General features: G+C 43.8%; 1 protein-coding gene across 1 annotated transcript in view; it reads left to right on the forward strand.

Annotated features, from left to right (window-relative positions):
- FMN2 (formin 2) overlaps nucleotides 1–14,918 on the forward strand; it is a 433,801-nt gene that overhangs the window by 330 nt on the left and 418,553 nt on the right. Inside the window, exons 2-3 of the mRNA XM_077761768.1 lie at nucleotides 86–277; nucleotides 2,228–2,293. Coding sequence (XP_077617894.1) covers nucleotides 86–277; nucleotides 2,228–2,293 — 258 coding nt within the window. The remainder of the gene's footprint in view (nucleotides 1–85; nucleotides 278–2,227; nucleotides 2,294–14,918) is intronic.

Below are 14,918 nucleotides of genomic sequence, written 5' to 3' on the forward strand. Positions count from 1 at the left end.
GGTGGGGCCCGAGACCCGTGAGGGAGCTGGGGGGGGGCCGCGGAGGGGCCCGGGTCTGAGCGGAACCATGCTCGGGTTCTGGCAGGCGAGGGTCCAGAGCCGCGTTCGGAGGCCCCACGAAGAAGGGACTTGGTGCTGGGAGCAGCTGTTACCTGCTGGAGCCCAAGCTTGTGATCTCGGGCAGGAAGTTACCGTGTAGAAGGGTCGTCAGGATGTTCTGCACGGAACACACGAGCCCTGAAGCCCTTCTCATTCCGGAAGAAGACCCTGGGCTTGGGTTAGTCGTTAAAGGAAAAAATTCTGACGCTTATTGAAACAGAAAGGAGGACTTCGTTTAGAAATATGGAGAGGGGCGCCTGGGGGGCCCAGTCGGCTAAGCNTTTTTATTTTTATTTTTTTAAACGTTTATTTTTGAGAGAGAAAGAAAGAGCAAGTGGGGCAGGGGCAGAAAGAGGGAAACAGACTCGGAAGCAGCTCCAGGCTCTGAGCTGTGGGCACAGAGCCCGCCGCGGGGCTCGGGGCTCGAACTCAGGAGCCCCAAGGTCATGACCGGAGCTGACATTGGATGCTTAGCTGACTGAGCCCCCCAGGCGCCCAGTGCAGGGTTCCTGACCGAAGTGGGCCGTGCAGGCTGAGGAGTGGAGGAGGCCTCCTTAGAAGACAGCTCGGAGACTGACTAAAATTTGGTCAAGGCCAGAGTTTTTGTAGCACTTCTCAGACGTCCCTGAGATCTGAGGGGCTGCTGGGAAAGACCTCTCTCTCCCAGTTTTTGTGGCTCTTTCTCTTTATTTGTGAATAAACAAGCGTTTGTGAATGTTACTTCTCTCTGTCATGAGAGGCTAATGTGGAGCCCGTAACTCTGAATTCATAAAATGCAGGAAGACAAGCTCGTCTTTGAAGTGTAATTATGGTGGACAACCCCCGATCAAAGGCCAGCCTGCTGAAGGAGAACATTATTCAGACATGGGGAGAGAGGAAGATGCTGGCATTTCTTGTTTGTTTTAACCAGCAGTTCCTTTTGTGTCTAAATTAGCATTTTTAGAGCAGGAGTGACTACTTAGCTCAAGTTGGTTGACCCCATCCTCCCTTTTCTGAGGAATGGCTACTTTATTTTTTTTTAAATTTTTTTTAAATGTTTTATTTATTCCTGAGAGAGACAGCGTGAGCAGGGGAGGGTCAGAGAGAGAGGGAGACACAGACTCTGAAATAGGCTCCAGGCTCTGAGCTGTCAGCACAGAGCCCGACGCAGGGCTCGAACCCACGAACCGCGAGATCGTGACCTGAGCGAAAGTCGGACGCTTAACCGACTGAGCCCCCCAGGCACCCCTGGAATGGCTACTTTAAATGGAAAACTGAGGCGAGTGTCAGGAAGAAGAGGGGCATTGTTGGCAACTCACCTTACAAAAAAAAGTGTTAACCCAGGTTATGAGGTAACCGAAGAGGAATATTCTGTTAGGGGTTTAGACTCTGGGAGTCCTGAGGTTCGCCCGCAGCCGCCATTAGTTTTTTTCTGGGAAGAGGCCAACCAGAGGCCCAACCAGCTGAATTCTTGACTTTGGACCCACAGCCCCATGATCTCTTCTCATTGCCGTGGGGCCCACCTTGGTACAAGTCCGTGATGGCTAACAGGACTTCCTTGCACGAACATAGTGCTGGGGAAGGCACAGTGCTGTGTAGACATTCGTGTTTAAGTGGCTTACAAGTCCTGCTGCTTGTCTCTCAAGCAGGTTTCCTCATCTTCACAAAGAGGGAATTGGGGGCACCCGCGTGGCTCAGTCTGTTAAGCATCCGACTTTGGCTCAAGTCACGATCTCATGATTTGGGAGTTTGAGCCCTGCATTGGGCTCTGCGCTGACAGCGCGGAGCCTGCCTGGGATTCTCTCTGCCTCTCTCTGCCCCTCCCCCAGTTGCGTGCCCTCCCCCTCTCTCAAAATAAAAAAACAAAAAAATAAAAGGAAGAGGGAATTGTGCCAGCCGGGTATTGTCAGAGCTTCCCCTCAGCTCTCTAAGTCCGCGATTCCATTCCCCAAAAAGACTTCATTTTAGGCTGCATGGGGCGTGACTGAAACTCATTTCTGAGACCGTGCATGGTTTTGATCATTGGTAGGATGGGTTTCTGTTAGTAGGTACTTGATAAATATGAGCCGAACACCTATGAAATCAACAAACTGGTTCTTTAATGATGCTGTTGGTCTGGCTTCATGTTTCTTCTATTGAATTCCTGCAGTACGCAAGCCATAGGGATTCGAAAGAGCCCAAGTCCCACAAAATACCCGTTACCCCTAGACCTCAGGTAAGCCTAGCTACTAGCCCTTCCTTGCTCCATTTCTCAGGGACTGTGGTAAACTGTCCCTGTGGTAGCACACTCTGCCGTTCAATAGCACACCTGCTGAGACCTCGTGTGCAGAATGGCCTTCGATGCCCCGTCGCTTGGCCTAGGTGTGTGACATGCTTTGACCAGTAGGATATGACTGTGTGTCGGTCCTGAGCAGAGATCCCAGGTCTCACGTGTTTCCACTTGCACCTCTGGGAGCTTTTGTTCTCTGCCGTGACAAAACCATGCCTAGGTAGTCACTGCCCCTCCAGCCTGGGCTCCAGAGCGAGACTCGTTCTACACGCCCATCCTGTGAAAATGCTATCGAGTGCTGGCGTGCCTTGTTCTTTAGCCTTTTGTGACAACGGCTAATTGAGACAGTGTCAGTGGGCAACCTTGGACTTAGGGCTCCCAATGTTGGCCTTCACAGGGATGCTCTGGGGCAGGGGAAAGGAGCATTGCCGTCTCATGGTGGAGACCCCTAGATATGCTAGATGGGAAGGGGAGAGCCAAATTGGTCAGAAGGAGAAGGGTGCATCACCGCTGACAGTATCTTTCTCTTCTCTGGGATTCTGGAACCTCAGAAGAAGATCAAGATATGATCTCAACATTAGATATTTCCCAGTAAAGCCTCAAAATATTCCCGAGAGATCTTGATGAAAGGGTAAGGGAAATCTTGATTTGGGCAGTTTCTGGAAGGGCTTAGAAGGGTCCTGGAGAAGAAGCAGGTGGTTCAATGACCTCAAAGGGTTAAGGAGCACTTCAAGGTTTCTCTGGAAAAAGAAGAAAGAATTGTAATACCTAGTATAGTACTAGCTGCTATAACAGACTCCCAAAGGTATAAAGGCTCAAACAACAGAAATTTATTTTCATTTATATAATAGTTCTCTGGGGGTATTCCCTGTTTATAGGGGACTCTCTTCTATGCTGTGATTTAGGGACCCAAGTTCCTTCAATCTTGTGGCTCGGCCACACCCTTGGGACCTTGTGGTTTTCTTCATTCACCCGAGTGAAAGGGAAGTAGAAAATGGAGAAAGCACACCCCTTTCTTCCCTTAAAGTGACACATGTCTTTTGCTTACATTCCATTGGTTGGGATCATGGTGACATTTATATGAGAAGGAGCAGGGAGAGGAAGAGCACGTCTGAGCAGCCACTTTCCAGTAACAGCTCCACGTACTGAAAGGAGAGCCTGGATTTTTTTGTCTCTACCACAGGGATGCTGCTGCTTTCACTCCACTCTCTTCTTGTTTCTGAAAAGAAGTCCAATAATTCTTATCCTTGTTTCTATATAGGAAAGGTGTTCTTATTCCTCTGGCTTCTTTCAAGATTTGCTGTTTGTTTTTGATCTTATGCTGTTTGAATATGATATTCCTAGGTGTAGATTTTTTGGTATTTTCCTGTGTGATATTTTCTTAGCTTCCTGGACCTGTGATTTGGGAAATCGTTAACTTTGGGAAATCCTCAGCTGTAATTAGTTATTTCCATATTTCTTCTGTTCTTTTCTCTGTCTCTGATGGTATTTTCATTATGGGTATGTTACAGCATTTGTAATTTTCTCATAGTTCTTTATTTGTTTTCCTGCTTTTGGTTTGCCTTTGTGTTTTAGTTTGGGAAGGTTCTATTGACGTATCTTCAGGCTCATTGATTCTTTCCTTGGCTGTGTCTAATTTACTGATTAACCCAGCAAAAGCATTCTTCATTTCTGTGGCAGTGTTTTTGATTTATAGAATTTCTTTTTGCTTCTTTCTTAGCATTTCCATCTCTCTACTGACATTACCCATCTGCCCTTGCATATTAAACACCTTTTACACTAAGGCCCTCAGCATAATAACGATAGTTATTGTAACTTCCCAGTTTGATAATTCCAAAATTTCTGCAATATCTGAATCTAGCTCTAATACTTATTTTGTCTCTTCAAACTGTGATTTTTTTTTTTTTGGCCTTTTTTGCATACCTTATAATTTTTGTTGGATCCCATACATAAACTCTTGGGTAAAAGGATTGTTTTTTGGGCTAGGAGTTAGGCTGTGTTTATTCTTTCCTGTAGGTGAGGCTAAAATGTTCCCAGTGTCTTTGTCTTTGTGTCCCTTGTTGTCTTTGGATATTCTTAGAGACTTTTTCTTAAATAAACCTGAGGCTTACAGTTCTTTTAGCTCTAAGCTCCTGTTATGATCCTGAAGCCCCATTTATATGTTGGTAAACTATTGGGGGAAGAGCAACATACCAGAATCTATGAGGTAGGTCTTAGCGTTTCAGCGAACTTGTCTCCCTGATTCTCAGGTTCCTCCTTCTTCCCCTTTAAATGAGACTGGAACTGAGGACTGAAATACATATTTCCCCTCCCCCAATTTGCTCTGAGAAACTCAATTTGCTTAAGTTCTGGTACAACAGTTTCCCTGAAGGCAAGTCTTTGTCAAGGAGAACAGAGCACTCTGGGCTTATTTTTTATTTTATTTTATTTTATTTTATTTTATTTTATTTTTTATTTTTTTATTTTTTAAATTTTATTTATTTTATTTTATTTATTTTAAGGGAGAGAGAGAGAGAGAGCGCGCGCGTGTGCACATGAATCAAGGAGAGGGGCAGGATGAAAGAGAGAATCTTAAGCAGGCTCCATGCTCAGAGTGGAGCCTGGGACCGGGCTTGATCCCACAACCCTGGGATCATGACATGAGACGAAATCAAGAGTCAGTCCCTCAACTGATTGAGCTGCTCAGGTGCCCCTGGGCTTATTCTTCCCCGCAGGAAGTACAAGGGGATTTTTCTGCCATATTCTCCCTGAGAACCTGGTGGGGTCCCTGGACATAAAACTCGGTAAAGTTGGGGGGAATGTTTACATCTCAAGCTAGACCAGTCTCCAGTAATTAGTCCATTATCCTTTATGCGTTCCTACCACACTCCAACTGTGGCTTCCCCTCCTGGTAAACTATGATTCTTTGTATTTGCCTGGCTCTCCAGGTTTTGGGGGCTGACAAGTTTTCTATAACCTCAATTCCCTAATTGAGGGACTTGTTAATTTTTCAGTTTGTTTGGCTTATGTTTTTCTTTTTGTGAGGGTAGGAGTGATTGCTTCCAGGCTCTTTACGTGTCAGACTAGACAGAGAGACTTTAAACAGAGTTGGGGGGAGGGGGCGCCTGGGGGGCTCAGTCCGTTAAGCATCAGACTTCGGCTCAGGGCATGGTCTCGCGGTTCGTGGGTTCAAGCCCCGCGTCGGCTCTGTGCTGACAGCTCAGAGCCTGGAACCTGCTTCGGATTCTGGGTCTCCCTCTCTCTCTGCTCCTCCCCTGCTCATGCTCTCTCTTGCTCTCATTCTCAAAAATAAAAACATTTTTTAAGAAATTAAAAAAAAAAGAAAGGATAAAAGATACTAGCTCTTCAACAGAAAAAAGTTTTCTCAGGCAGAGAATACTAGACCAAATTTCTAATGTGTCTTATAAGGAACACCGAATAATATAATATCGTAGTTTGAGGAAATGTAGTCTCAGAATTCAAACACTGTAGTAGTCAGCTTTTGCTGCACAGCAACAGGATGCTAGTGGACATATTGTGAGCAGAGACTTGACCTGTGCTTGCACCGCGGGACCTGCCTTGGATGCTCTGGTGAATGGCAATGAAGGGTTTCCCCTGGGTGCCTCCCTCTTGAGCCTGTTGTCCATACAACAGCATGTGCAGCAGACCTTAGCCCAACCCTTAACTTGGAACCCAGCCCAACAAATCTGCTGCCTGAAGCAGAGCTGCCAGTGTGGCCTAGACTACATCATCTGATCCACAGTTGACCTAAAGATGAACGAACACAAAAACGAATAGTTGTATTACAAACCGCTGGATTTTTAGGGATGGAATGAGCCTGAAGAATCACTTACCCAGAGGAAGCGCTTCATGGCCAATCCCTAGAACGTCGGTGGCAAGCCCCCACCCCTGCCCCCCCTGAAGTACATGGCAATCCCCCGCTCATCTTGTGCTCAGTAACACCCTGTTGTTCAAACAAGTCAGATGGCCACGCCCAACATCTAGCACTGGAGAACTACACTCTGTCCACCATGGGATCAGGGTAAAAGTACTGTCTCTGGCTGCTCAGGCTACCTTAACAAAATACCGTGGTTTGGGTGGCTTAAACAGCAGACATTTATTTCTCACAATTCTAGGAGCTGGGAAATCCAAGATAAAGGGGCTGGCAAAAGAGATTTCATGTTGAGGACTTTCCTCTTGGCTTGTACTCACGTGGACTTTCGTTGGTGCTGCATGTGGAAAGAGAGAGTTCTCTCTCTCTCATCCTCATTATAAGACCACTAGTCTGTTGGATCAGGGACTCACCCTTATGACTTCATGTAACCTTAATTACCTCCCAAAGACCCTGTTCCAAACACAGTCATGTTGCGGGTTAGAACTTGAACATGGGAATTCTGAAGGGCCACGATTCAGTCCATAGTAAATGTCAACATATGCTTCTATGACAAGGGAGCAAATAACACCAATAATTCAGCCCACAAAATTATTCACAACCCTCCTTCGTGCACCGTACACAATACACACACCCATTCCAAGTCCCTCCTGTCCCCCCAAGTTTTATGTGATTACAACATCCTGTCTGCTTGGTCAGGAGGCCTATGAACTAAGAAGGAAAGTTATCTCCTCTCCACCCCGGCATCCTGTAAACACAGCAATGGCACAGGGGTGGGATGACCATAATCAATATTTAGATTGGCAAGGGGGGAAGAAGGGGAGGCTGAGCAGCCATTTCCATGGCAATTCTGAAGGACAATTGGGCAAGTGTCAGGTTCACCTGCCCGAGGATTAGAAGATATCCCTTGGTTAGGCCCTGAGCCTCTTCCTAGAAGCGGCTCCAAAGTTCATTGTTCTTCACAACTAGGGCTCTACACTCTGGGAGGTCTTTCATTTTCATCATTTTTTCAGCCTCTCCTGAAGAGGCCATAAGGGAAGAATATGCCTTTCTTGGGGGGAGAGTACACTTCTCAGTCAGCTCCCTGCCTTTAAAAGACAGAAGCCCAGAGATCCTTTTTTATCTTGAACACAGTCAGATTGTTTGTTTTGTTTTGTTTATAGTCCGAGTTTGACCTGTGTGGGGCACTTTTCATCAATACAGCTCTCTTAACAATGTTATGAGTTTTAGAAGCATTTGATTATAATTTGTATCATGTTCCCAGAGAGCCATGTTTACTAGTCTTTTTGGTGTGGTTGCTTGCCTGTGACCTCAATTTTCTGATGGATCTAAAAAGAACCGCTGATTGTTATTTTATCCAGCTTTTTCCTTGTGAAGATGGGAATGGCCCTTTCCAAGCTCTTGACATGTCAGAACAGAAACTACTTCTTTTATTTGGAAAAATAAAACCCACTTTGCTCATGGAAAAGAATAAAAATCACTTGAAATCCTTTTCATACACATGTAACTACTGAATATGGTTGTTTTTTATGGAAGGTTGTGGGAATCACATCAAAATGTAACTCAGTATGAAGATGGTACAGTAAGGGGGAAAATGAATCATGTTTACTATTCATTAAGTGTCCAAATCTTTTTTTTTTTTTTAAGATTTTATTTTTAAGCAATCTGTACAGCCAACACGGGGCTTGAACTTACAACCCTGAGATCAGGAGTTGCATGGTCCACTGACTGAGCCAGCCAGGCATCCCTAGGTTTCCAAATCTTATTCTAAGGTGTGAATTTAGAGATTTTGGAGGAGTATGTGGAAGCTTATTTGTTGGTCTTTTCTCTGAATATCACTGTTCCCTGGCTAACTCTGCTAGGAACTAGAAAAGACACATTTTTTTTCCCCAAATGAAGACATTACGGAACTCTGCTTTAATATTGGTTTTAGCGGCCAAAGTCAATAACATATGACAATCTATCTTGCTCTTCAGAGCTATATTCTCGCTGAGTCAATGTTAGTGGTGATGAATCATCCTACTTCCTGCTTAGCCTCTTGACATTGCCGCAAATCTAATTTCAGAAATGCCTTCACTTTATTTTTGTTCATTTTATTTTATTTTATTTTATCTTTTAATGTTTTATTTATTTCTGAGAGAGAGAGAGAGAGAGAGACAGCATGAACAGGGGAGGGTGAGAGAGAGAGAGGGAGACACAGAATCCAAAACAGGCTCCAGGCTCTGTGCTAGCTGTCAGCACAGAGCCCGACGCGGGGCTCAAACCCACGAACCATGAGATCATGACTGGAGCCGAAGTCGGACGCATAACCGACTGAGCCACTCAGGTGCCCCTATTTCTTTTTTAAATATAGTTTATTGTCCAGTTGGTTTCCATAGAACACCCAGTGCTCATCCCCACAAGTGCCCTCCCCCATGACCATCTCCCCCCTTCCCCTCTCTCCCATCCCCCATCAACCCTCAGTTTGTTCTCAGTATTTAAGAGTCTCTTGTGGTTTGCCTCCCTCCTTCTCCTTAACTATTTTTTCCCCTTCCCCTGTTAGGTTTCTCCTGTTCCATATATGAGTAAAAATATATGGTATCTGTCTTTCTCTGCCTGACTTATTTCACTTAGCATAGTACCCTCAAGTTCCATCTATGTTGCTACAAATGGCCAGATTCCATCCTTTCTCATTGCCATGTAGTATTCCATTGTACAGATAAACCACATCTTCATGATCAGTTGATGGACATTTAGGCTCGTTCCATGATTTGGCTATTTTTGGCTATTGTTGAAAGTGCTGCTATGAACATTGGGGTACATGTGCCCCTATACATATGCACTCCTTGGGTCAATTCCTAGCATTTCTATTGCTGGGTCATAGGGGAATTCTACTGTTAATTTTTTTGAGGAAACTCCACACTGTTTTCCAGAGTGACTGCACCAGTTTACATTCCCACCAACTGTGTAAGAGAGTGCCCATTTATCCACATCTTCACCAGCTACTATAGTCTCCTGATTTGTTCATTTTAGCCACTCTGACCATCATGAGGTAGTATCTCAGTGTGGTTTTGATTTGTATTTCCCTGATGATGAGTGATGTTGAGCATTGTTTCACTGAAACAATGGCCATCTGGATGTCCTTTTTAGAGAACTATCTGTTCGTGTCTTCCGCTCATTTTTTCACTGGATTATTTGTTTTTCAGGTGTGGAGTTTGGTGAGTTCCTTATGGATTTTGGATACTAGCCCTTTATCCAATATGTCATTTGCAACTATCTTTTCCCATTCTGTCGGTTGCCTATTAGTTTTGTTGATTGTTTCCTTTGCCGTGCAGAAGCTTTTTATCTTGATGAGGTCTCAATAGTTCATTTTTGCTTTTGATTCCCCTGCCTTTGGAGATGTGTCAAGTAAGAAATTGCTGTAGCTAAGGTCAAGGGGGTTGTTGTTTCCTGCTTTCTCCTCTAGGATTTTGATGGTTTCGTGTCTCACGTTCAGGTCCTCCATCCATTTTGAGCTTATTTTTGTGTATGGTGTAAGAAAGTGGTCTAGTTTTATTCTTCTGCATGTTGCTGTCCAGTTTTCCCAGCACCATCTGTTAAAGAGGCTGTCTTTTTCCCATTGGATACTCTTTCCCGCTTTGTCAAAGATTAATTGGCCATACATTTGTGGGTCCACTTCAGTGTTCTCTATTCTATTCCATTGGTCTATGTGTCTGTTTTTGTGCCAATACCATACTGTCTTGATGATTACAGCTTTGTAGTAGAGGCTAACATCTGGGATTGTGATGCCTCCCACTTTGGTCTTTTTCTTCAACATTACTTTGGCTACTCAGGGTTTGTGGTTCCAAACAAATTTTAGGATTACTTGTTCTAGCTTTGAGAAGAATGCTGGTGCAATTTTGATTGGGATTGCATTGAATGTGTAGATTGCTTTGGATAGTATTGACATTCTAACAATCTGTGTTCTTCCAATCCATGAACATGGAATGTTTTTCTATTTCTTTGTGTCTTCAATTTCTTTCATAAGTTTTCTATTGTTTTCAGCATACAGGTCTTTTACATCTTTGGTTACATTTATTCCTAGATATTTTATAGTCTTTGGTGCAATTGTGAACGGGATCAGTTTCTTGATTTCTCTTTCTGATGCTTCATTACTGGTGTATAAAAATGCAACCGATTTCTGTACTTTGATTTTGTACCCTGCAACTTTGCTGAATTCATTGATCAGTTCTAGTAGANCTTCTCTTTGTTTGCTGGGTCTCCGTCTGGTTTGGGAATCAGAGTGATGCTGGCTTCATAGATTGACTCTAGAAGTTTTCCTTCCATTTCTCTATTTTGGAACAACTTGAGAAGAATGGGTATTAACACTGATTTAAATGTCTGGTAGAATTCCCTAGGGAAGCCATCTGGTCCAGGGCTCTTATTTGTTGGGAGATTTTTGATAAATGATTCAATTTTATCACTAGTTATGGGTCTGTTCAGATTTTCTATCTCTTCCCGTTTGAATTTTGGTAGTGTGTATGTGTTTAGGAATTTGTCCGTTTCTTCTAAGTTGTCCAATTTGTTGGCATATAATTTTTCATAGTATTCCCTGGTACTTGCTTGTATTTCTGAGGGATTGGTTGTAATAAGTCCATTTTCATTCATGATTTTGTCTATTTGGGTGCTCTTTCTTTTCTTTTTGAGAAGCCTGGCGAGAGGTTTATCAGTTTATTTTTTTCAAAAAACCAGCTCTTGGTTTCATTGATCTGTTCAACTTTTTTTTTTTTTTTTTTTTTNTAACCTCCATGCTTTTGGAGGTTTTCCACTTTTTCCTGTGGTTGATTTCAGTTTCACTGCATTGTGATCTGAAAGCTTTTATATTCATTGGGGGCTGCTTTGTGACCTAGTATGTGATCTGTCTTGGAGAATGTACCATGAGCACTCGAGAAGAAAGTGAATTCCATAGTTTTGGTATGTAGAGTTCTAAATATATCTGTCAAGTCCACCTGGTCCAATGTGCCGTTCAGGTCCATTGTTTCTTTAGTGGTTTTCTGTCTAGTTGATCTATCTATTTCTGTAAGTGGAGTATTAAAGTCCCCTGCTATTAGCACATTCTTATAAATAAGATTGCTTATGTTTGTGATTCATTGTTTTATGTATTTGGGTGCTCCGAAATTCAGTGCATAGACATTTATAATTGTTAGCTCTTCCTGATGGGTAGACCCTGTAATTATTATATAATGCCCTTCTTTATCTCTTGTTACTGCCTTTACTTTAAAGTCCAGTTTGTCCGATATAAGTATGGCTACTCCAGCTTTCTTTTGACTTCCAGTAGCTTTATAGATAGTTCTCCATCCCCTCACTTTCAATCTGAAGGTGTCCTCAGGCCTAAATTGAGTCTCTTAGACGGCAAAGAGATGGATCTTGTTTTTTTTTTTCTTTAATCCATTCTGCTACCCTATGTCTTTTGATTGGAGCATTTTGTCCACTTACATTCAGTGTACATCGTCTAATTCACCTATTCTCCTCTCTGCCTCTTCAGTTTGTGCAGTGGCCACCTCCATTTTATTATGCACCTCATTTATAGCATTTTTAACTCATCATAACTATTTTTAAGATCCGTGATCTTTGCAGCAATAGCACCTCTGCTGTCTTCTAAGCTTTCAAGCCCAGTGATTAATTTTATGACTATTGTTCTAAATTCTTGTTCAGTTATGTTGCTTATATCTGTTTTGATCAATTCTTTAGCTGTCACTTCTTCCTGTAAAGGAAAACAGACAGACAAACAGGGAACAGAAACACGCAAACACACAAACAAATCAAACAAACAAGCAAACTGACAAAAAACCAAAAACCAAAAAACAAAGGACAGTCTAAAAATATAAAACCAGAAATCCCAGCTACAAATAAAGAGCAGGGTGGAGGCAGTGCTGTTGGAAGAGCATATACAAAGAGAGATATGACAGGGGTGGGGAGAAAGAGAAAATGAATATTGGACCAGGCAGAGAGATTAAAAGTATTAATCCAGAGAGAGAAAAAGGAGAATATGGCAGGAGGCAAGGAGAAAGAAACGAAGATAATGTTATCCAGATAAACTATATAGTCTGATTATTCCAGAGAGTGAGAAAGGAAGGTAAAGTAGGAGGTGTAGAACACGCATCAAGAGGATGGATTAAATCTGTCTGTTTAAGCAAACCTATAACCAGAATAACCACCCCAGAGGAGGGGAGAGAGAAGAATGAGAAAAGGGAGAATATATCTGAATAGCAAGAATTGATCTGGAGTTAATCATGGCAATGCAGCAGCGCTGATCTTGGGGGAGGTGCTCTCTCTGCAGCATCTACTAGCCACCAGCAGCTGCCCAGCACAGATGGGCATGGTTTGGTGTAGGCGGGTCCCGCCTACACTGTGGGTCCTGAAGGCTGATCCCTGGGGTCCCGCCTTGCGGTTGTGGGGAGAAATATGGTGGCACCCCAGTTCCTTCTCCTCGAACCAGATGTCCCAAATCACTCCTTTTGATCCTTTCTCACTGCGCAGTGGGCGCAGGCAAGGTGAGCTGTCTCCTATGCCCCATGGGCACGGGACTGGGGCACCCAGTCCAAAGAAAGCTCTGTAGTTAGAGATGGGATCTCTCTCTGAAAGCCCTGCCGTTATAGACAGGATGATAGGATCCCTCTCCATCCTGGGCCAAGGTTTTTCTCTTGTCCAGATACTGTCCTACAGTTCCCCACCTGCTCTTTCTCTTCTCTTTGTCTCTGCAGAAGGGGCTCCCTCCTCTCCGCACCTCCGTGTCCCAGCCCGTTTTTATCTCCCCCAGTTCACAATCACGCACCTATGAGGCTGTCTTCCTAGTAGACTCTGTCTCCTTTCCTCCCAGGCTCTCAGGGTTCAGAGTCTGGAAGAGACTGTGGCTTCAGTCCTTCCTTGTTTAAGAGATGTGGGCGGGAAGTACAGATCCCCCTACTTCACCATCTTGGCCCTCCCCTGTCCAAAAGACACAATTTTCTGAGAGATGGAAATGCTGCCCACTGGAAGATTCCGTATGCTTTTGGAATTCACATCAACAGGGAGAGAGTTGATATCCAATTATAAAATTACCAAAAAAAGAAAAAAAAAAAAAGCCCTGAATAGAAGAACACCTGTAGACAAAGCCAGACTTTTCTTAAAATTTAGATCAGTTTCAGCACATGCTTGGTGGAATCCTTAAAGTTCTAAACCTCAAGCATGGTAGAATAATTTTGGCCATGAAAAACTTTACAACAGATATTAACAGTTGCCTTACAAAGATTATAGAGAAATAATGGACCCATGAATCATCTATTGAGTCATTTCTATCAGCATTAAAGCATGTTTCAAGATTTCTCTTAAAAATAAACTCTCTCTACTTCATGTCTCCCTCCATGTACCTTTTCTTTGCTCTCTTACCATAAAACTCTTTGAGTTGTTCTTTTGCATTATCTCATATGTCTCTTTCCATCATCCTCTTGAACACTCTCCATTCATGTTTTCTCCCTTACAACAGAACTTGTCAAGGACATCAATAATGTCTATGCTGTTAAATGACCAATTCTCAAAGTGCATCTTACATAACTATGGTAGCATGTTATATTACTGCCACCACCCGCCCTCACCACCATCAAATCATAGCTCTCAGGATTCACCCATGTGATCCTTTCTATATCAACTCTGGATTTGGACATGGGGATTATTTTGACCAATGGAACATCAACAAGTCTGAAGCAAGCAGAGGCTTGATAAGCACTTGTACATTGAAACTTGCTCTCTTGGAGTCCCGTTGCTAAGGAGACAGTTCTGTGCTATTCTGCTAGTGGGATGACATGGAGGAGAATCAAAGTGCACAACTCAAACTGACCACCAGATCTGTGGACGAGGCCATTAGAAAAGTGCCAGCTCCCAGTCAAACTGTTGTGTGACTGCAGCTGCTCAAGTGACCACAAGCAAGGCCATCAGATGTGCTGCCTAGGAGTGGTGTCAGCATCAGGGTGGTGTAGATATCTCTTCTTTTTACTCTCCCTTTTAAACACTGAAACATACAACTATCCATGTACAAAGTACTTTTGTGGGTGTTGTGGTATTTAGCACCATATCCCAAGGGATCTGGGAGGAATTATTCACACCTGTGTGGCCAGTAATAGTTGAATAGACGTTGGTATGGGCCACAGAACCAGGGAAGCCAGCCAGCCTGTTCAGATCCCTCTCAGCCTGGTTGAGAAGAAACCTGGAGAGTACTGACCTGGGTAGATACCCATGCGTGGGAAAGAATTTGCAGAAGTCCAGCCTTCCCAAGGGAAGATTTCAGCACACCATTCTAGAGAAAATAGGAGTTTGGTCAGAGTGGAGGAGGTAGTAAGAAAAACTTTCCCAATGTGTCCCCCCTGCCCCACTTCCCCAGAAAACACTGCACCCAGGCTGATGTATCCAGCAGCTGCAAAATCTCTCTTAGGGGAAAAAGCAGTGAGTGAGTGCCTGCTACCCTTGCTGTGCAAGAAGTGACTGGAGAAGGGGCGCCTGGGTGGCTTAGTCGGTTAAGCGTCCGACTTTCGCTTAGGTCATGATCTCGCGGTTTGTGGGTTCGAGCCCCGCGTCGGGCTCTGTGCTGACTGCCAGCTCAGAGCCTGGAGCCTGTTTCAGTCTGTGACTCCCTCTCTCTCTGACCCTCCCCTGCTCACGCTGTCTCTCTCTCTCTCTCTCTCTCTCTCCTAGAAATAAATAAAACAT

This window comes from Crocuta crocuta, unplaced genomic scaffold, assembly GCF_008692635.1.
Source record: "Crocuta crocuta isolate KB4526 unplaced genomic scaffold, BGI_CrCroc_1.0 scaffold243, whole genome shotgun sequence".
NCBI lineage: Eukaryota > Metazoa > Chordata > Mammalia > Carnivora > Hyaenidae > Crocuta > Crocuta crocuta.